The 20,289-nt window shown below is 34.5% G+C and overlaps 19 protein-coding genes and 4 pseudogenes across 23 annotated transcripts, besides 1 other annotated feature; 14 read left to right on the plus strand and 9 right to left on the minus strand.

Moving 5' to 3' along the window:
* Positions 1-208: 208 nt before the first annotated feature.
* Positions 209-571, plus strand: TVAGG3_0434370 (uncharacterized protein; the record flags this gene model as incomplete). The annotated part of the gene is made up of 1 exon (XM_051233912.1): positions 209-571. One exon carries the CDS (start codon positions 209-211, stop codon positions 569-571), a length of 363 nt encoding a protein of 120 aa, XP_051103642.1.
* Positions 572-589: 18 nt separating this feature from the next.
* On the plus strand, positions 590-832 carry TVAGG3_0434380 (serine threonine-protein phosphatase family; the record flags this gene model as incomplete). The annotated part of the gene is made up of 1 exon (XM_051233913.1): positions 590-832. The coding sequence occupies one exon, from the start codon at positions 590-592 to the stop codon at positions 830-832; it is 243 nt and encodes an 80-aa protein (XP_051103643.1).
* A 4-nt stretch (positions 833-836) lies between these two features.
* TVAGG3_0434390 (uncharacterized protein) lies at positions 837-1,685 on the minus strand (the record flags this gene model as incomplete). Its single annotated transcript, XM_051233914.1, has 1 exon — positions 837-1,685. One exon carries the CDS (start codon positions 1,683-1,685, stop codon positions 837-839), a length of 849 nt encoding a protein of 282 aa, XP_051103644.1.
* Positions 1,686-2,138: 453 nt separating this feature from the next.
* Positions 2,139-20,289: part of a mobile genetic element that runs on past the window's edge.
* Positions 3,164-4,123, minus strand: TVAGG3_0434410 (uncharacterized protein; the record flags this gene model as incomplete). Its single annotated transcript, XM_051233915.1, has 1 exon — positions 3,164-4,123. One exon carries the CDS (start codon positions 4,121-4,123, stop codon positions 3,164-3,166), a length of 960 nt encoding a protein of 319 aa, XP_051103645.1.
* TVAGG3_0434420 (uncharacterized protein) lies at positions 4,141-4,542 on the plus strand (the record flags this gene model as incomplete). The annotated part of the gene is made up of 1 exon (XM_051233916.1): positions 4,141-4,542. The coding sequence occupies one exon, from the start codon at positions 4,141-4,143 to the stop codon at positions 4,540-4,542; it is 402 nt and encodes a 133-aa protein (XP_051103646.1).
* On the plus strand, positions 4,562-4,714 carry TVAGG3_0434430 (uncharacterized protein; the record flags this gene model as incomplete). The annotated part of the gene is made up of 1 exon (XM_001314822.2): positions 4,562-4,714. One exon carries the CDS (start codon positions 4,562-4,564, stop codon positions 4,712-4,714), a length of 153 nt encoding a protein of 50 aa, XP_001314857.2.
* On the plus strand, positions 5,357-5,587 carry TVAGG3_0434440 (uncharacterized protein; the record flags this gene model as incomplete). Its single annotated transcript, XM_051233917.1, has 1 exon — positions 5,357-5,587. The coding sequence occupies one exon, from the start codon at positions 5,357-5,359 to the stop codon at positions 5,585-5,587; it is 231 nt and encodes a 76-aa protein (XP_051103647.1).
* Positions 5,746-6,605, plus strand: TVAGG3_0434450 (annotated as a pseudogene). Its single transcript has one exon. A coding segment is annotated over exon 1 (860 nt).
* On the plus strand, positions 7,501-7,872 carry TVAGG3_0434460 (uncharacterized protein; the record flags this gene model as incomplete). The annotated part of the gene is made up of 1 exon (XM_051233918.1): positions 7,501-7,872. A coding segment is annotated over one exon (372 nt), but the record flags the coding sequence as incomplete, so codon positions are not given.
* Positions 9,486-10,427, plus strand: TVAGG3_0434470 (organellar and viral DNA polymerase type B; the record flags this gene model as incomplete). The annotated part of the gene is made up of 1 exon (XM_051233919.1): positions 9,486-10,427. One exon carries the CDS (start codon positions 9,486-9,488, stop codon positions 10,425-10,427), a length of 942 nt encoding a protein of 313 aa, XP_051103649.1.
* Positions 11,396-12,003, plus strand: TVAGG3_0434480 (organellar and viral DNA polymerase type B; the record flags this gene model as incomplete). The annotated part of the gene is made up of 1 exon (XM_051233920.1): positions 11,396-12,003. A coding segment is annotated over one exon (608 nt), but the record flags the coding sequence as incomplete, so codon positions are not given.
* Positions 12,098-12,394, plus strand: TVAGG3_0434490 (KilA, N-terminal/APSES-type HTH, DNA-binding family; the record flags this gene model as incomplete). Its single annotated transcript, XM_051233921.1, has 1 exon — positions 12,098-12,394. The coding sequence occupies one exon, from the start codon at positions 12,098-12,100 to the stop codon at positions 12,392-12,394; it is 297 nt and encodes a 98-aa protein (XP_051103651.1).
* On the plus strand, positions 12,528-12,938 carry TVAGG3_0434500 (uncharacterized protein; the record flags this gene model as incomplete). The annotated part of the gene is made up of 1 exon (XM_051233922.1): positions 12,528-12,938. One exon carries the CDS (start codon positions 12,528-12,530, stop codon positions 12,936-12,938), a length of 411 nt encoding a protein of 136 aa, XP_051103652.1.
* TVAGG3_0434510 (P-loop containing nucleoside triphosphate hydrolases family) lies at positions 13,353-13,830 on the minus strand (the record flags this gene model as incomplete). Its single annotated transcript, XM_051233923.1, has 1 exon — positions 13,353-13,830. A coding segment is annotated over one exon (478 nt), but the record flags the coding sequence as incomplete, so codon positions are not given.
* Positions 13,867-14,320, plus strand: TVAGG3_0434520 (annotated as a pseudogene). Its single transcript has one exon. A coding segment is annotated over exon 1 (454 nt).
* TVAGG3_0434530 (protein of unknown function, DUF4108 family) lies at positions 14,426-14,756 on the minus strand (the record flags this gene model as incomplete). Its single annotated transcript, XM_051233924.1, has 1 exon — positions 14,426-14,756. A coding segment is annotated over one exon (331 nt), but the record flags the coding sequence as incomplete, so codon positions are not given.
* On the minus strand, positions 14,794-15,378 carry TVAGG3_0434540 (Poxvirus D5 protein-like family; the record flags this gene model as incomplete). The annotated part of the gene is made up of 1 exon (XM_051233925.1): positions 14,794-15,378. One exon carries the CDS (start codon positions 15,376-15,378, stop codon positions 14,794-14,796), a length of 585 nt encoding a protein of 194 aa, XP_051103655.1.
* On the minus strand, positions 15,405-16,029 carry TVAGG3_0434550 (uncharacterized protein; the record flags this gene model as incomplete). The annotated part of the gene is made up of 1 exon (XM_051233926.1): positions 15,405-16,029. A coding segment is annotated over one exon (625 nt), but the record flags the coding sequence as incomplete, so codon positions are not given.
* Positions 16,060-16,452, minus strand: TVAGG3_0434560 (uncharacterized protein; the record flags this gene model as incomplete). Its single annotated transcript, XM_051233927.1, has 1 exon — positions 16,060-16,452. The coding sequence occupies one exon, from the start codon at positions 16,450-16,452 to the stop codon at positions 16,060-16,062; it is 393 nt and encodes a 130-aa protein (XP_051103657.1).
* On the minus strand, positions 16,879-17,398 carry TVAGG3_0434570 (protein of unknown function, DUF4106 family; the record flags this gene model as incomplete). The annotated part of the gene is made up of 1 exon (XM_051233928.1): positions 16,879-17,398. A coding segment is annotated over one exon (520 nt), but the record flags the coding sequence as incomplete, so codon positions are not given.
* Positions 17,462-17,882, plus strand: TVAGG3_0434580 (annotated as a pseudogene). Its single transcript has one exon. A coding segment is annotated over exon 1 (421 nt).
* TVAGG3_0434590 lies at positions 18,122-19,040 on the minus strand (annotated as a pseudogene). The gene has a single exon. A coding segment is annotated over exon 1 (919 nt).
* On the plus strand, positions 20,043-20,161 carry TVAGG3_0434600 (uncharacterized protein; the record flags this gene model as incomplete). Its single annotated transcript, XM_051233929.1, has 1 exon — positions 20,043-20,161. A coding segment is annotated over one exon (119 nt), but the record flags the coding sequence as incomplete, so codon positions are not given.

Genomic DNA, 20,289 nt, shown 5'->3' on the forward strand with positions numbered 1-20,289 from the left:
GGTCCTATAAACTGGAGAAAGTGTCACAATAACGAAATTTTATTAGTAAGTAAATGTGGTTTGAAATAGGACTACTTGTTTTAGGTTTTTTCCATTGTGTCATTTATTTATTTGACGTGGCAGAAAAGTACAGAGAATATGAAGATGAACCAATGCCTGCAAATGTTCAGTATATGTACTCGTAAGAGATATTTTTATCTAATATTAAATGGACGCACAGAACTTAGCGAATGCACAGCAACCTGGACAACCAAACCCAGAGAATATTCCAAATGAAGTTAGAATACAAACTGCAATGGCAAACTATGGTCAAGTGCCAACAGATGTACAAATGCAAACTGCCATGTCAAATGACGCTGCGTTAGGTTTGCCACCATGGTATGCAAATATGAGATGGAAAGAGTTTTATACAAACCCTGAAGTGGGATATAAACAACTTTATGCAGATGACGCGAACACAGGAGTTGACCCAGAATATGTTTTCTACCAGAGGAGAAACAGAATGTATGAGCTCCAGTTAAAGAATGCTATGGAACTCAACAGGAAACGTAAGAGACTAGGTGGACATTAGATTTTTACATATAGTAAAATGGGTTTCTTCAGTAGTATTGGAAACTTCTTCAGAAGAGTTGGAAGAGGTATATGGAATGGAATAAAATCTGTCGGAAAAGGAATTTGGAACGGAGTCAAAAATATTGGTAAAAGAGTAGGTCAGTTTGTTGGTATTATACCTAAAGACCCTGAACCAGAAGAACAAGCTCCTGTTATACAACAGCCTGAACCTGCACCACAGTCTAGTTGGCAACCAAATCCAACACCTCAACCGTATTAAAAAATTATATTTTTACCGTTCGATAGTAGTTGTATATGAAACTAAGTTCTAAGTAAAACGCATGGTATAATGGAATTATTCTTTTTCTTCCATCTGTAGTAAACCATACTTGAAAGTCTGAAATACTTCCACTCGGCGGTTCATATAGCTTTGTAGGTTTTTCGTAAAAGTCATTTGCCAAGCATAAGAAAGAGTTTTGGGCGCCAGAAAATGAAGCATGAACAATAATAGCATCTGGGTCGAAAACATTTTCATATGTTCCATTAGGGTTTTCGACTTCATAAAAGTCTGGGTGTACTGGATATGCTGCAGGCTGATTTAACATCCTCATAAATCTATACCATGCCAAGTTGTTATATTTTGTAGAAATATAAACGTTTTCTCCAAGGTCTTCTATTCTATTGATTTTAACAGTTGCATTTTTCCTGTCATAAATAATATCGAGATGGTATTCTCCTTCGTCAATGTTATACTGGTTTGCATATTCGATATAGATATCGTTTATTTTTTCTTGAAAAGCTTGAAGAGTTGTTTCTAAGTTTACAAGCAAACTAACTTGTAAAAGTTTTCCCTGTTCAAATTTCTCATACATACGTTTTTCTTTGTTATAGTATCGAACTTCAAAACCGACCGTAAATGGGAAACCATGTATGGCTTCTGAAATGAACTTCATTCTACGAAAGCCAATAGCTTTTGTGACAGATGGGTCTCTTAACCATCTTAATGGGTAGTCAAAACGATAGCCTTCATGCTTTACGGTATCTGTCTCAAACTTTTGACCGACATTAGTAAAAAGTTCATCTAATGGTTTAGTTGTAGCAACTCTTGAATTTTCTTTTTCTATTGGAAGCATATTTTATCTAGAATAAAAATGTCGAAAGATATTGCTTCCATGAGAGAAATACAACACAACCGACAACTCATTATGCAAGCTCTAAATAAGAACACAACAAACTTTTCAAACTATTCTAAGATATCTGAGTCATTGAAAGAAGGAAACTTAAAACTGACATTAAACCCTTTAACAGATGAGTTTCTATTTCAAGACAAGAAGAACCATACTGTCTGTATAAATCCAACAAAAGGAACTTTAAACGAGAAACCTATAAATGAACTTCTTTTGAAAGCAGATGTTGACAACAAAGCTGACAAAGAATATGTAGACGATGCAATAGCAAAAGAAGAAGAAAGAGCTAACAATGCTTATGCAACAAAAGAACATACTCATCCTGAACTAGCAGACAAAACATATGTTGACAATAAAATGTCAAGTGAAGTGACAAGAGCTGAAAACGAATATTCTAAAAAGACTCATATACATTATATTAACCAAATACCAAGTCTTAAGGAAACATTAGAGACAAAAGCAGATAAGACTCATACACATTCTATATCTGATATTACAAACTTACAAGAAACCTTAAACAGGAAAAGTGACGTTGGACATACACATTCTATATCTGATATTACAAACTTACAAGAAACCTTAAACAGGAAAAGTGACGTTGGACATACACATACCATTGCAAATATTACAAACTTACAAGAAACCTTAAACAGGAAAAGTGACGTTGGACATACACATTCTATATCTGAAATAACAGACTTAAACGTTAGCCTTGAAAAGAAAGCAGACAAGAACCATACACATGATTTCTTCACAACTGTTGCTATAGAAAGTATTGAAGGAACGGTTGAAGAAACTGGTGGGGATGCATTATATTGTAAACCTCCTAACTTTCCACAAGGTTTAACATCGGATGACGACATAACGACGATGAGAAACATTAGATGTAAAGATGTTTATGTCATGAAGGATGAACATAATATTAAATTCACTGCTCAAGATTTATATGACAAGAAAGCAGACAAAACAGAGCTTCAAACATTAAAGACAGAAATACTTCAAACATTATATCCTATAGGCTCTATTTATACGTCAATGAACTCTACCAGACCAGAAGTAGTACTTGGTTTTGGAACTTGGACTCAAATAGTCGACAGGTTTTTGTATTGTGCAAACTCTTCAAAGGAAACAGGTGGAAGTAAAACGATTTCGGGTGAAAATTTACCTGCACACAGTCACTACATAGATTTAAGTACATCTCAAGCAGGTTGGCATAAGCATAGATATTGGGATTGGTCAGCAATGATAAAAGGTAAAGGATATGATGTTAAAGACAACGTTAAGTTTGCTATAGATTGTTACTGGAGTAACACTGAGGGAGGAGGAAACCATACACATCACGTTTCAGGATATACGCAAACAACGGGACAAAGTAAAGAATACATGCCACCTTACATGACAGTTTACGCATGGTATAGAATTGCTTAGTCGTCATTTTCAACTTCTTTAGCATATTCGTCAGGAGTTGTCTTATATTTGTTAGGAACTGTCTTTGAAAGTATACCACCTTGAACTTTGACAAGTTTGAAACGAGGTCTGACAATAGTAGTTTTATCTTCTGCTTGCAGTCTGTACATTTTGCCATGTTTGCCTAAAACTTCATAATATTCTCTTGTATACTTTCTTCTATTTTTACGAACACGAATGTGAGTACCTGTCGGGTTCCCATTGTTGTCATAGTCAATAGTATTTTCATATGGGTCGCGTTTAGGTATTTCTATTTTTACTTTGTCACCTTTCTGAAGTTTGAAGCCCGGCATTCTTTCTTGTTTGTCTCTTTTGACTAAATTATTAAATATATAGTCTTTCTCTAAGTCGGGGTTGTTTTTCATTTCTTCGGGGGAGTGGTTTCCCAAACCTTTTTGTTTACGGTTATTGTAAATATTTAAAACTTGTCTCATCTTTGCCATGGAGAAGTGTCTATACTTGTCGTCATATGACATTTCATTTGCTTCACCACCTTGTGGTTGGTTTAAGTCTCTTAACATTTTTATACAACCGTCAATGACACCAAGAGCAGAATGGTTTTGGTCGACAATGAAATATTGGTTTACATTTTTTGAACGCAGATAGTTTTTTACATCATCTGATTTGAAAGAACTTTCACAGTCAGATGTCAGTTTTGTTGGATGGTATTTGTCAACGAATATTGTCAAAGCAGTTTTCACATCTAAAATAGCTTTGGACTGCAATGGTATGGCTTCACAGTATCTTGTGTTTTGACCAACAAATATTAACCAGTATGGAGGTCCATCTTCTCTATACCTCGGAATGTTTTCCAAGATATCCATAAACCAAGCATTTGGTGTTGAACTAAAGATTTTTATCATGAGTGCTTTCTTTGTCGCTTTAGAAACATAGGGGTCCTTGTTTGGATTCGTCATTTTTTAACCCATAAGAAATGGGTTTATTTGGCGCATTAGCAGGAGTCGCATCTAGATTTTTACCCGCAGTGGGAACAATAGCTAGAGGTGCATTTGGAATTGGAAGGAAGATTTTGAGTACATTAGGTATACTGAAAGAGAAAGCACAACCTATTATACAAACTGTACAGAAAGGTTGGGATGTAGCACGAGATGCAACAAATCTTATTCCAAATCCTGAAACAAGAGGAAAAGTTCAAGGATGGATGGACAATGTAGGAAGACAAGCAGGAAACTATTATAACAAAGCAAATGACTACTATAACCAAGCAGGACACTATATGGACCAAGGTGAAAGATTCTTTAACAGAGGATATAACCATGCACAACAATGGGTAAACAATAACCAACCTCAACCGCCTCAAACGTGGGGAATGTAAAGTTTTTTACTGAGATGAAATGAACAATACAGCATTGAGACAAATGGGTTCAAGATGGATTTGTCGACTTCCAGCAGTTACACCACGTGTTTGTCAAGTTCTTCCTATACCTCAGGAAGTTTTAGACCGACTTAAAAAACCTAAACAACCAGTTGAAAACAAACCAAACTAAAATTTTTTACTGAGATGAAATGACCGAAGAAGTTGAAACGGTAGATTTGACACCACAAACAAAAAGTTCAGAACCATTGTCAAAACCTGTCAAAGAACTTACAGATGAAGAGAAAAATTCAATAATAGAAAGTGCCAGGTCTGGAAATACAAACCCTAACTACAAAGTCACTTTTCATAAAAATGGAACGGCTAGTATCTCAAAAAAGAAACAGACTCTCACAAATAAAATATTGAAGTCTGAAGGAGCTTTCGAGACAACAGATGGAAAAGTTTACTTCACTGACCAACAGTTCATTATAGAACATCTCATTGACTTAGAGTCGAAATATTCTAAACTTTACAACAAACACAAAAAGTTGAAAGGAAAACAAAAACAAATGGCATATGATATTTATGAAGATGTTGACGACACAACTGTTCCTGCAAGTGAGGTAAAGTCAGAGGAACCGAAAAGTGACGAAAAACCGATAGAAGAAGAAAAACCAAAAACTGAAGATAAACCAAAACCAAAGTTTAGTTTCCAAACTAAACCAAGTCAACCTTCATTAGCTGGTATGGGTTGGCGTCAAAGACTTATGGCAGCAGGCGGTTATGTAAAGTAAAGAAAATTTTTATTTTTATAAAAATGCCCCCATATAGAATGGATAGAAAGTCTGCTAGAATAAAAGCAGAGTTGCAAAGATATGGTTGGAGAGTTTCGAAGAATTTTAAATATAGGAAGGGAAGACCCATAAAAGTCTATGACAAATTGTCTGGTCTTCGCTACGAAATGGATTTGGAAACAGCACGTGCCAATTATCCAAACAGACTAGAGAGGTTAGAAGAAGAACGTCTTATGGACATGCCTTTCGATGTGTTAAACATTGCATGAAGTAAAAAATTTATTTTAAAAAAAGTGACATTTTTTTATTTTATTTGAAATGTACGCTGAGTTTGTTAGTGAACCTCAAGTTGAAGGAAACTTGTTTGTTAGATGAGAAATATGAAATGGCATACCATTTTAAAACAATATATTTTTACATATATTAAATGCTTCAGGTTGAAAAACAAAGAACAAAAGTAGCAGATACAAAACCGTTAGACTATATCTTTACAAATGCTGGTAGGACTATTTCAGATGAAGAAATTTCATCCCGAGCATACAGGTTTGACTATCCAATTCGTTGGCTTCAAAGTCCTTCAGATGCAAAGGCAATAGGATTTAGAAGAGTTTTGTTTTCAAATAGAACTAACGCATTTATGTTCGCAGTATATTTTCATGGCAGTATAAAGGTTCTGATGGTCTAATAGACAAATTTGACGAAATGAGAATCTTTACAGTTCGTTCAGACGAAAGTCTTGAGAAAACTCTAAATGACTTTCAAACTCAAATGAACAAATATTATTGGGAATTTCAAGAAAAATACGACTCTTTACTAAATGGAACATACTATCTGAAACTAGAATATGACAAGATGAACTCCACCGTTTCATTTCAAAAGATTGAAATTAACCCTCCAAGAGATACAGAGTTTTTATTTTGGAAAGTAGACAAACGTTCTTGGGCACAATTTCTTCGGTTACTAAACCAGAACGAACCATTACCACCAGATGGTCCATTTCAATTTATACTTCCACCAGCAGATTTGACAGTTTATAGAAACGTGTTTGACCCTCAAAATGTTATGTGTCATGCAAGTTTCAGTTCAAGCAACAATAGTTTTCTATGTATTGGTAAGGACTTTTATGACTTTGCTTCTAAATTCTACGAACCACCTAGTAACAGTTTCTCTGACTTTCAAGTTTGGTTCACAACAAATGGTGTGCAACATATTATTCCATTGTACTATGACTTTTATCTCGAATTGTCTTTCATATATAACTACGGAAAAGTGCTGAAAAAGTATTGAATGTGAAGATATTAGAAAATAACATTTTTTCTAACATCGTAGAAAATTCATGAAAACAATTTATTTTTGACACTTTCACAAAAAACATAAAAAAGGTGAGTTAAAATGAGATGTTTACTGAACTGGTTGGATGTCGCCTTCTGAGGTTATGTAGAACGGCTGACCCGAGAAGTGAAGGAGACCCTTGAGAATTTGTATAATTCGTGGAATTGGACTCTCTCTGTTTGGTATTTTTATCCAAGGACGCTTGGCAAAGAACTTTATAATGGCTTCTCTTTTGGCGTCCTTTATGTCGTCGAAAGGAGTGCCTTCTGGTACCTCAATTGGAATTCCAGTCGAAGTCTCGAGATTCAAGGCAGCCCTTCCAGAAATAGTGGTGAACTTGACCTTGGGCTTCATGACCTTGCGCAAGTAGTCTTTTACGCAGTCGTTAATTTAAATTAGGTAAACTGCCTCATCTAATGGCTCGACCTCGACCATTGCTACTGTCAGAAAAAGTACTGCTACTGTCAGTAAAAGTACTGCTACTGTCAGTAAAAGTACTGCTACTGTCAGTAAAAGTACTGCTACTGTCAGTAAAAGTACTGCTACTGTCAGAAAAAGTACTGCTACTGTCAGTAAAAAGGAAAATTTGAGAGGGTTTTCGACGATAAAGTACTGCTACTGTCAGTAAAAGTACTGCTACTGTCAGTAAAAGTACTGCTACTGTCAGAAAAAGTACTGCTACTGTCAGAAAAAGTACTGCTACTGTCAGTAAAAGTACTGCTACTGTCAGTAGCAGTACTGCTAGTAGCAGAGATTTTTATCGTTGGTGGTCCGACGGTTAAGCCACAAACGAATGTCCCACGTCCCACCAACCCAGTCCATTCCCAAACCAGAGGAACCTAAAGAACCACAACAGTCTCCTCAGCAACCTCAGTTCCAGCAAGTACCTCCGAATTACTACCAATTTCCACCTCAAGGTTACTACCTACCACAAGGCTTCCCGAACTACCCTCCTCAGCCTATGCCTTACTGCCCCAACCCTTGGATGTTCCAGCAAGCTCCACCCCAACAATTCCAATTCCAATACAAATCGAAGAGAGACCAAGAGTTCGAAGAAGGTCTGAACCGCTTACGCAAAGATTATGCTACAGCTCCAATTGAGAGAAAGTTGTTGGAAAATAAGTCCTGGGAAGAGTATTATAAGGCATTTTGTGAAGAATATAGCAACCGCCGGAATTCAGACGGTTGCTTTTTATACAAAATTCATGCGGGAAATTCTTGAGTTTTGGTTGAAAGAATACGGTGGAGCCAAAAGTGGCTCGACCTCAAAACAAGCATTTTATGAGCTTGCTAAGGGCGTTATGAATGAATTCAAAGGTATTTACATACATCCTGACCTCGTTCATTTTGTTGCTGAATTCAGTAAAAATATAATTTAGGTGAAGTGGTGAGATCTCACCCGTTTTTTCACCTCTTTTCTCACCTCTTGAATTTTCATGATTTCATCGTAAATGTTTTGTCAAAACTTCTTCGTAAATGTTTTGTCATGATTTCATCGTACATGTTTTGTCAAGACTTCTTCGTAAATGTTTTGTCAAACATGAACGTAAATGTTTTGTCATGACTTCTTCGTAATGAGTGTAAAGGACCCAAAAATATAATTTAGGTGAAGTGGTGAGATCTCACCCGTTTTTTCACCTCTTTTCTCACCTCATGAATTTTCATGAATTTCCTTAAGATAGAAAAAATAAAATTAGTTTTATTTTGTATTTTTTTGTATAAAAGATATGATTTCAGGGATTTTTTTGACGAAGTGTTAATGTTCACTTCGTCAAAAAATAACAGTTATCTAATGAAAAAGTGTCATTTTTTTCATTTTTTTGTATTTGACGAGAATGTTTAGGGTAGAAGGTTAGATCTAACCTCTTTTCTCACCTCTTTTCTCACCTCATGAATTTTCATGATTTCATCGTAAATGTTTTGTCAAACATGAACGTAAATGTTTTGTCAAGACTTCTTCGTAAATGTTTTGTCAAAACTTCTTCGTAAATGTTTTGTCATGATTTCATCGTACATGTTTTGTCAAGACTTCTTCGTAAATGTTTTGTCAAGACTTCTTCGTAAATGTTTTGTCAAGACTTCTTCGTAAATGTTTTGTCATGATTTCATCGTAAATGTTTTGTCAAACATGAACGTATATGTTTTGTCAAGACTTCTTCGTACATGTTTTGTCAAGACTTCTTCGTAAATGTTTTGTCAAGACTTCTTCATCGTAATGAGCGTAAATCAGACAAAAATATATTTTAGGTGAAGTGGTGAGATCTCACCTGTTTTCTCACCTGTTTTCTCACCTCATGAATTTTCATGATTTCATCGTACATGTTTTGTCAAACATGAACGTATATGTTTTGTCAAAACTTCTTCGTACATGTTTTGTCATGATTTCATCGTACATGTTTTGTCAAACATGAACGTACATGTTTTGTCAAGACTTCATCGTAATGAGCGTAAATGACCAAAAAATATAATTTAGGGTAGAAGGTTAGATCTAACCTGTTTTCTACCCTCATTTCTACCCTCTTGAATTTTCATGAATTTTCCCGAAATAAAAAATAAAGTTAGTTTTATTTTATTTATTCTTCATTTTTTTGTATGTAAGATATGATTTCAGGGATTTTTTTGACGAAGTGCAAACGTTCACTTCGTCAAAAAATAACAGTTATATAATGAAAAAGTGTCATTTTTTGTATTTGACGAGAATGTTTAGGGTAGAAGGTTAGATCTAACCTGTTTTCTACCCTCATTTCTACCCTCTTGAATTTTCATGAATTTTCCCGAAATAAAAAATAAAGTTAGTTTTATTTTTTTTTATTTTTTTATTTTGTATGTAAAGATATGATTTCAACAATCGGCACAACAGCAATACAAACAACTACAGCACCAAACTCGTTAGTTATGAATCCTACGTCAATGTTGGTAGAGATGAAAAACTTCATTCCTTCTTCATATACTTTTGAAACAGAAATCCAGAAGATAAAGCAAGAACTGTTAACAAGTAATTTAGACTGTAGTGCGAAAGATGAAACAAATGAACAGTATCTTTATGAAATGCAGGACATTATTGACCATTTGCCTAAACTACCTGAAATCCAACAACAAAAACTCACTATTCCTGAATTCGACGAAATTGAAGTCAAAGCAACTGACTCAGTAGAAATAAAGAAATTCATACGTAAAGTAAACTATGAATTCCTTGGTTTTCATTGCAACCATAAAGTTATGGACAAAGATTGCGACATGGTATATAAGAATGTTTCTGACATATATAAATCCGAAGAATTTAAGACCTACGACAACTTTGTTTCGTTAGTTGCAGAATGTGTATGGCAGATAAGAGATGAAGATAGAAGAGGTAAAGTATGGAATAAACAAATAAGACCCGCTATGTTTGAGATGAAGAGAGCAATTGACGCTTTAGTTGTTTTAGCAGGTAAGGTTTCAGAATATAACGCAAAAATGAACCCGCAATGTTCTAAATGTAAAGCAGCAATTAGGAAATATAACTACTCCGTCAAAGAGATAGAACGTATGAGAAACGACTATGCAGACTTAAAGAAAGAAGCAGAGAAGCCAGCAGAAGATAAAATGGACATGTTAGAATTTCTGAACAAAAACTATCCAACTGCTGACGATTTCCTATTATCTGACGTCAAGAAGAAGTATAAAGAAACTTTCGGCATTGTTAAAACATTCGATGTACTAAAAGAAGAAATAGAAGCTACGAAACTGTTTAGAGTCTCACGAATTCATAACGTTTACCATGTGAAACGCTTATAAAATAACTGGGGTAGAAATGAGGGTAGATATCGGGTTAGATCTAACCATCTACCCTAAACATTATTTTTGCTGAATTCAGCAACAAAATTCTGAGTAAAATAATTTTTAGGGCACGTGTCAAACCGTTGAGTTTTCACAAAATTTAAAAAATAACGTTTACCATGTAAAACGCTTATAAAATAACTGGGGTAGAAAACAGGTTAGAAAACAGGTTAGATCTAACCTTCTACCCTAAACATTATTTTTGTCTGATTTACGCTCATTACGATGAAGTCTTGACAAAACATATACGTTCATGTTTGACAAAACATATACGTTCATGTTTGACAAAACATTTACGATGAAATCATGAAAATTCATGAGGTGAGAAAACAGGTTAGAAAACAGGTTAGATCTAACCTTCTACCCTAAACATTATTTTTGTCTGATTTACGCTCATTACGAAGAAGTCTTGACAAAACATTTACGAAGAAGTCTTGACAAAACATATACGTTCATGTTTGACAAAATATGTACGATGAAATCATGAAAATTCATGAGGTGAGAAAAGAGGTTAGAAAACAGGTGAGATCTAACCTTCTACCCTAAACATTATTTTTGTCTGATTTACGCTCATTACGAAGAAGTCTTGACAAAACATTTACGAAGAAGTTTCGACAAAACATTTACGATGAAGTCTTGACAAAACATTTACGAAGAAGTCATGAAAATTCAAGAGGTGAGAAAACAGGTGAGAAAACAGGTGAGATCTCACCACTTCACCTAAAATATATTTTTGCTGAAAAATGACCAAATTTCATGAATTTCCTCATATGCTTGCTTCCCTCGGAAAACCGAGAGAAGAACAGCGAGTAAGTAAAAAAACCCAGTCGCCAAAACTCTATGAAATTCATGAATTTCCTTAAGATAGAAAAAATAAAGTTAGTTTTATTTTTATTTATTTTTTTATTTTGTATGTAAAGACATATATGTCAAACAATGAGTTTGAAACAGTTAGAAAGATAGACAATGACACCAAATTGGTTAGAATAGGTGATTTAAACGTAAGATACTCAAAGAAATACAACAAATATTCTTTGTCAGACATTATATTTCCATCTGGAAAGAAAACAAAGGACTGGGTTAGAATTGCTTCAACTCAGAAAATTTTGACAAGAAATCCTGAGCTTATGATATCGGTAAGATTCTATGGAACTGCAGCATATCTCATCGACAAAAGTCTTATACCAATAGTTTTGTTATGGTTAGACCCAGTTGTTGGATATAACTTCATAACATATGGTTCATTCGATACGGAACGTTGCAGTGAAGGCTTACTTTACATCGTTCAGAAACCGAAGGACTTCAATACAAAGAGATATAAGATAGGAAGAACATATAATATAACTCTAAGATATGACAGTACAGTCAATAGAGTCAAGGTTGTGTTTGTTAATGATATGAGAGCTGCAGAAACAGAACTACTTGAAAAGTTTGAGAAAATGTATGGTGCTCCCATAAAAGGTAAAGAAACGTTTGAAGTAGATGAGATAGATAAAGCTATAAAATTATTTGACGAAGTTGCTGAAAAATACATGTAAAGCGTTTATTTTTGGTCTTTTGTGAAAGATAGAAAAAATAACGCTAATTTTTTTCTAACAAATTTTTTTATCCGGAATATAAAGACAGTAATGTCAACAACAGAGAACACAACAACAGTTATAGTCCATGAAGCTATAAATGAAGAATATGAGTGGGTTCAGTTTAACAAACAACTCCGCCTCATTCGTTCGGTCAAAGACGATATGTACCAAATGCAAAGTATTTTGACAGCATGTTTTGCTCCAGATACCAAACATACAGACGATTGGTTCAAAAACCAAAGCACACAAGAACTTTTGAGCGAAGCACAGCGAGACAGACTTTTTTCTGAAAACAGTGAAGAACAGCGAGACATACTTTTTTCGGGGTCGCCTAAAACTCTATGAAAATCGTGAAAAATTGCCAAACGGTTTGAGAGGATATTATGTACATAGACTTCTTGTAAATGCTGTAGCAATGTGGGCTTCGCCTCGTTATGCTTGGTATATTTACAGACTTCTTGACGATTTACATACAGAAATGAGAAAAGAGATGGAAAACAAGCTTGAAGCAAAAGACAAAAGCATTCAGAAAAGAATACCACGTTCGGTACCAAAAGGAAAGGAAAAGAACTATAAGTATATGATTTATACTGAAGAGATGGAAAATGAAGAAGATAAAGATATGGTTATGTTGCATTTAGTCAGAAGAAACAACAAAAGCTTTTACGACTTAGCTAAGATTTACAAATCTGACAAAAATTGGTTCTATCGCGAAAACTTACCGATTTCAATGACACCGAATGAAGATGTGAAACAAATAGTTCAAGATACGTTACCTCAAACACACTATGATATGAAAGGTTGTACAATACTTACATTCAAAGAAGACTTACCGCTACTGAAAGAAAAAATAACAGAGTATTTTGACAACTTCAAACAAGCAGAGTAAATGAACTCTTTATTTTTCAAGCTTGACTTTTTACAATTTGAACTTTGTTTGCGTAGATATGAATTCTGAAAGAAGTATGAGGGTCTTGTATGACTTTGTACTTCTCCCATAGTTCATGTCTGTCAAACTTACCTGCCATGGACTCTTTCATAAGTTCCATGAAATCGTCTTCGGACAATCCGGGGAAAAGTATTATGTCAGTAAGTATTCTTTTAACATCCTTACTTAAACTCTTTGCTGTCTGTACACAAATGACAACTGAGATGTTAAAGTGTCTGAGCTTCTTAAGAATTCGACACATATCTTGTTCTCTATTCTTTAACAAAGGATGAGAAGCAAAGTCATCTAAGATAAGAAGACATCTGTGAGGGTAAGTCTTCCAATCGTAAGATTGCAATTTCTTCGAAATGTATTCTATCTCTTTCTGTTTGTTTCTGAAGTGTTTCTTCTCTAATATTCTCTGCATTTCCTCATTTGGGTCTTTAAACTTAGAATTTATATACTCATTTATAGCATTATACTTCAAAACTCTTCTTTGGTACTTCTTTATCCAATCTAACAACTCAGTATCCTTTATACATACTAACTTAGACTTCTTTATAATATCTTTGAACGAATTGACGGTTTGGTCAAATTGACCAGAAGTCGAACAAATAACAACTAACTCATAGAATGGGTTCTTCTCATCTAGTTCTTGTTGTTGTGCAGCCATTTTAAGATAAGTGAAAGTCTTACCCGACCCAGGTGGTGCAATTAGACCTGTTATACCATTCTGAGCAAATAAGAACTTTTCATGTATAGGCTTTATCTGAGCATTTTCTAACTTCCTCTTGTTCTTGTTTAAAACATTCTCAAATTTCTTGTCAATGTCAGCAAACTTTTTTTCTAACATATTTTTAGAAAAATTAAAATTTTTATCTTTTAGAAAATGTCTAGCGATTTCGCTATCTATATTCGAGACAAGCTTTTCGACAGCAAAACAATCTGTCGACCATAAAATCTTACATAGTGTAAACAAGAAAGGTGAATTTGTTCTAAAGTTCTGTTTCTGGGAATATGACAAGAACCATAAAACATTAAGCAGAGCAGTCTTAAAATTTGTCAATGACAGACTTGTTGACAGAGATGACGCCTCTTGGAGAGATGAAGTCCAACAAAACTTCTTAGAATGCAAAGAAGACACATGCGCTGTTCTTGAAGATGAAATAGAAAACAGAATAGATGAGCTATTAAAGGACAAAGAACTTTTACATAAATATAGTTGCGCCAAATTTGACATAACTCCACCAGAAAAGAAGAAGAGAGAAAAGAAAGAGAAAAAAGTAGAAGAAGAGAAGAAAGAACCAGAGCCAGTTCCAGAGAAAAAGAAATTTGACATGTAAAAATAAAATTTTATTTTTAGAACATTTCTGGGTCAATGTCAATGTTCTCTTCCTCTTTAGGAGTAAACACTGGCCTAGACTCTAAAATCTTTTTACCCAATTTACCTTGAACTTCTACAACTTTAGACTCATAATATTCATAGTCGTCTGCTTTCTTTGGTTCATAAGGTATAACAAGTTTGTATGCTTTGCCTTCTTTAAGGTTTGAGAACTTTCTGTCAAAACTTTCTTTGACTGTTAACAAACCTTCTATGTCTAAGTCTTCAAATTTCGCACCATTTTTAGTCACAATAGCAAACTTAACTGGTTCGATGTTCCAAACTTTGCTGAATGAAGACTTTTCAAAATGGTAGAAGTAAACATTCAAATATGTGAATGGGTCTAGTTCTTCTTTAAGTCCTGACATGTACTTGTTTACTGAGATGAATTTTGTCATCTTTTCTATCGGATAAAAAAATATTTTTTTTAAAAATTTACTCAGAAAAATTTTTCTTTGTATATACACCATTCTGAACATCTAAAAGACTTTTGACATTTGCCAAGAATGTTCGTTTAGAAGCTGCCATATAACCATATTCTTGACAATATTGTTTATACGAATCGTACAATGACCTTTCATCTAATGACACAAAGTCAGTTTCATCTATGAACAGTTCATATACACTCTTGTTTGCTTCTAACAATGTTTGTCTCTCTTCGGTATGTGGAATTTGTCTTGGATTGAACTTAGAAATATCTAATGTCATAAAATATGAGAACAAGTGGTTGTAAAAGTCAGATGTCAAAGTTTCTGCTAAGTCGTCAAAATATTCTGTATCTTGCATATGAGAATCTGACGTTCTGACAACTACATATCTTCTGTCAGAACTTTCTAACTTCATCGGAACAGAATTGTTTGAAACCATAATGAAGTTTGCAACATTTTCACAAACTCTTTGGTCTTTATACTTTCTTTCAACAACTCCAACTTTGTCTGTTATAAGACTCTTCAAAGCATCTGAGTTCAAAACTTTTGTTGTATCTATACTTTGAAGTTCATTGCAAACTATAAGTTTCATATTCTCAATTGAAGAGTTAAATTTACCGCAGATGTTTTCTAAGTTTGTCATATTAGGGTTCGAATAACCTTCTAACAGTTTGCACAAAATATCTGTAAAGAATGTGTTCTTACCTGTTCCTTGTTTTCCAATTATAATGAGAGCAGTTTCATTTTTAGCACTTGGATGTTGTAAGATGTTTGCAAACCAACATAAGATATACTCATAAACCTTTTCGTTTCCATTGCATATAATTTCTTTGACATGGTCTAACCAAGCTTCTATAATACTGTGTTTCCATTCTACTTGTTCGTATTTATATCCAGTGAAGATAGAATAGAAGTTTGGAGAAGGTGTATAGAACTTTATACCTCGAACTGAAAAATCTTCTAACTTTGACAATAAGATATCCCAAGCATCTAACATCTTCATTCCAACTTGTACGACTTTTATTTTCTTAAGTTTTTGTCTACATTCTTGTTCAGACACTATTGTTGCTCTTGGTTTGTTAAAGACAACATCCCATTCTTTCATAACATAACATTCTGGGGCAGAGTCGACATAAATGACTAAACGTTTCAAATTCTCGACTGCTTTGTTATAGTCTCGAAATGGACACATATTTCTGAATGCTTGGAAGTCATAAAAATCTGAAACATCTATTCTGTACATTTTTATAAAAATAAAAAAAATATTATTTTTTTATTCTTGACTTTGTTGTTGCATTTGTTGCATTTGTTGTTCTTGAGCTATTTGTTGTTGAAGTTGTTCTTGTAATACAATACTTTCACCAGTTGCATCTTCCAATTCGAAACTTTCTGCCGTCATTGACAAATACATAGGACATAAAAGTTTTACAGGAACAAAGTTTGCGTCAACTAATGTCAACGTTATACTTGCCAAAGTGTTTGAGTTCACTAAGGTTGAAAATTCTGCATTCGAATGAACAATAGGCAAACCAGCAGAGAAAGTATTGTTTATACGCATAAGTATCTTTTGGTCATAATAGTTTCTGTCGACATTCGAATAACACTTTGAACCTAAGTTTGAAACAATATATAAGATTGGTGTGCTTAATGTCAATGGAATAGACATTCCTTGTATGACACCTTTTCCTGTTATAGGAAACTGTTGGTAGTAAAAACCAGAAATAAGTTTTGTATTATAGCTCATATCGTTTATAGTAAACTCAGTCGGACATCCAAACATAATGAAACCTGCTCTAGTTGCAGCACATGTTACACCCGTCCTTAAAGTATTAAATAAGTCAACAAAACCTGTTGGTGGTATATCTGAGTAAGTATCTTCAAAGGAGTATTTTTTACCATTCACAACAATAAAGTCTTCTGGTGTCAAAAGAGCAAAACAGGCTTTAGTCGTCATTGTGTTTAAGGTTAGTTTACAATATCGTCCTTGAGGACTTTGTAAGTTTGTTGTTATAGAATTATATGACTCAGGGTTTTTAGTCGTAATAGTATATAAACCATTATGTCTTCTGCCATTTACTTAGCAAAATAAATTTTAATGAAATGTTGTGGTCGTCAAATATTTTTATAACGTCTGAGAAACTATATTTTAAGTTCAACGTTTCACCTCCTTTCATAACGTATATCTTGTCAATGACATTATATGAAACACCACAGCAACTAATGTCGGGTTCTATTTCTTTGATGTTTATATCGTCTGCCTCTGTCAAAAGTTTCAATAGTTCTTTCAAAACTTCATGAGGTGCAATGACATATGAGTTCACTTTTACAGGGTTGTGTTCGACCAAGTTTAACATTATACTTAAAGCTTGACAAATCTTCTCCTGAGTTTGAAGTTTGTCTTTCAGTTGTTGGTAGTCGTTTCGAATATCTGCAACAGAACTTAAGTCTCTGCTAACTTCAGGATATGTTGGTTCTTTTACAGGAACAATTGTTATACCATCTTCGTCTTCGTATGGTTTCCCCACTTCAACATCTCTGTCTTTGACATTGACAATAACACTTTGACTGTTTGTTTGAGTTGGTGAATTTAACTTCACATCTGCCACCGCCATTAAACCTTTTGAAACACTTACGCTTCTATTTTTCGGAAATGACATTTTACTTCGAATAAAAATATGGACGCATTTGAGTATCTCTTCGAATTGAAGCAGAACAAAGTTTATACTCACAAACAATACAAATACATTGACAGAATAGTTCTTTACACAAACAATGGAAAATGTTATAGAATAGCAGTCTTTGCTGAACCTAAATATTTTCATAAAGCAAAGAAAGTTGGTATAACCGAGATGGTGAAAGTTCTTGACGTTGACAAAAATATAACAACAAAACTTACAGATATTTCTAAAGGAAAGTTTATAATACAATATTATGTCAAAACTGGCGTACTGTCAATATTTGACGGAGAGAAGTCAGTTCAAGAACAACTTACTGGACCTGCTGCCAAAATCTGCTCGATGGAAGCTGTCGTTATGCCAATCTGAGGAGCCCCAGCAGGTTTCATCGAACGAATCTTCAAAAGAGCATCTTCCGTGAAAAGTGCTATTGGTTTTGTAAACTTCTTTGCTCTCAATTCATCTGGACCGTCTCTGTCACCAGTATATTGTATTTGTACAGTACCAACAGTTGAAATACCACCCATAAAGTCTTCTGAGTCAGCAAATGGAATGCCAAGCCAAAAGTTTGAACGGTCTCCATTTGTATATTGAGTTTTTTTGACCTCCTGTATGAGTCCATACTTCACATATGGCATAATAGAACTTTGCATTTCAGGGTTAATGGTTGTTGTGAAGTTGTTGTTAAAGTTCATAGCATCTAATGTCAAGTTGTATGACCTCATATCCTCAACTGTAGAATATTCTTCTCTTGGATAATATTTGCCATCTATGTTTATATGATATTTAATACCAGGGTTGTAGAAACAAGAATAGTCATTTATAGTTCGTCTGAACAGTACAAACATAGTATCTGCATGTTTCATTGCAGTTGTTAAAGCAATATCTGTTCTTGCACCTGGGTCAGCACTTTGGTTTCCAACTTCACCTGCAAAGTCTTTGACAGATATTTGGTGTATAGGGAACATAAGTGGAACTGCAATATATTTGCAGCTAAAGCATTTGAAATATCTGGGTCCAACATATAGACTGCAAGTCTGCTTTCTATTCTCTTGCATTCAAATTTTTCGCATGTGAACTTAACTGGGTCCCAAGCAGTTCCAGCAGCATTGAAATAATAGTTTACTTCAGTGTTGAGGTTTGAGAAACCAAAGTCTAAGTCAACTTTGTCTTTGCAAAAGTCGGCGAATGACGTTTTATTTGTTCCCGTTACGTCTGTAAGAGTGAATGGGTCTTGTGTTGGTGCAATGACTAAGTTATTTTTGCTTGGAGTAAGTTCAATAGAAATTTTTCCTGCCCAGTTTGGCAAGTATCTTAAAAACCTGAAGATGAGGAAAGATGACAAAGGAACTCTAAGTTTCAGTTTTACTTTAGTGGCAGCAGTTCCATCTGAACCAGAAAGGTTAACATAAACTCCTGGAACGTTAGGGTCAAGTCTTCTTATTTTCTCAATAGTTGCATACTGGTCTGTTTGTTCTCTCGCTTGTGGTTGTACTGAGTTTCTCAAAGCGAACCATTCATAGTTTGCCCATGTTACTGTTTGAACTAAGTCAGAGTTAGAATATATCTTATATCCCATGAAAACTTCTGGAGCATATTGGTATCCGACATAGAAAATTCCATTGCAACCTTTCTTGTCAGACAACTTGGCAGAAGGTTTTATTTCAATGTCTTGTTCCACGTATAAGAATGAGTTGTCAATAGAAATAATATGAAATCTGTCGCAAGCAATATCTACTGTTGTTGAAGAACCTTCTCCAAACTCACCTACGTTTCCATAAGAAACAGCAGTTGTATATTCGTAAGTTCCAGGAACTATTTCTGACCTTCTAATGGCATTGTCGCATTCGTTATACCATTCGGAAACATTTCCGTTCATGGCATCCAAAACTGTTGGCGTTATATTCTGAGCGGCGTACATTTCATATGGGTAAAAATATAGAATAGTTGGATTTATGTGTCATAATAGAACCCACTCGTCCAAGCTTTACTTTCCTGACTGAGTTTTTAACTCTTCTTTTTCCTTCATTGCCACTACTTTCACTAGATGAAGTTACTTCTTCACTACTTTCACTTTGTTCTACTCTTTCTTCTTTGGTGTCGCTTTTGGTAACTTGCCCTCTGCTTCAAGTTGTTGCATCTTTGCCTCATGTTCACCTAGTATGTTGTAAAATTTCCCATGTCCTTTTTGCCTTTGGGCTCTGGTCGCCCATCTCAGGTAACCTATATCCTAGAAAGATTTCGTCATAGTTTGTATTTGAGTCTTCGCGTATTGTTTGCATGACTCTTTCCTGAGTTTCCGGTTCAAGCTCTTCAAACAGAGCTTGTCCATATGGAATAAGCTCATTTCCAAATATATGTTTTGTAGCCATTCTGGTTTCTTTCCATGTTACCAATAATATCTTTTGTGAATGGGAAAGCTTTTACCCAATGTTTCAGTCTTGCGTCATTTATTTCTGTAGTTGGTTTTATTTTGTCAAGGAACATGTTTTTCAATACTAACATTTCATTTGGTACTGTCTATTTGAGTTTTCTTAAATATTCATCCTTTCTCGGTTCATTGTCTGCAAAGTAAGTTTTTATGACATTTTGCAAACTTTCGTTTGCAAGGTCATGTACAATAGGTTCTCTTCCTTCTCTCTCCCTAACTTTCTTTCTAAACTCTTCACCAAATATACCATCTCTATGGTTCTGTGTAGTTCTTTGAGATAAATGTTCTAGAACGTCAGGTGTTATATTTCCTTCAGCCATGTTCATTTCATACTGGTCCAAAATATCTGCATCTTTCATATCTTTCAATGGCATTAAAAGCCGCGCTGAAAATACCA

This window comes from Trichomonas vaginalis, chromosome V (assembly GCF_026262505.1).
Source record: "Trichomonas vaginalis G3 chromosome V, whole genome shotgun sequence".
In the NCBI taxonomy this organism is placed as follows: domain Eukaryota; phylum Parabasalia; order Trichomonadida; family Trichomonadidae; genus Trichomonas; species Trichomonas vaginalis.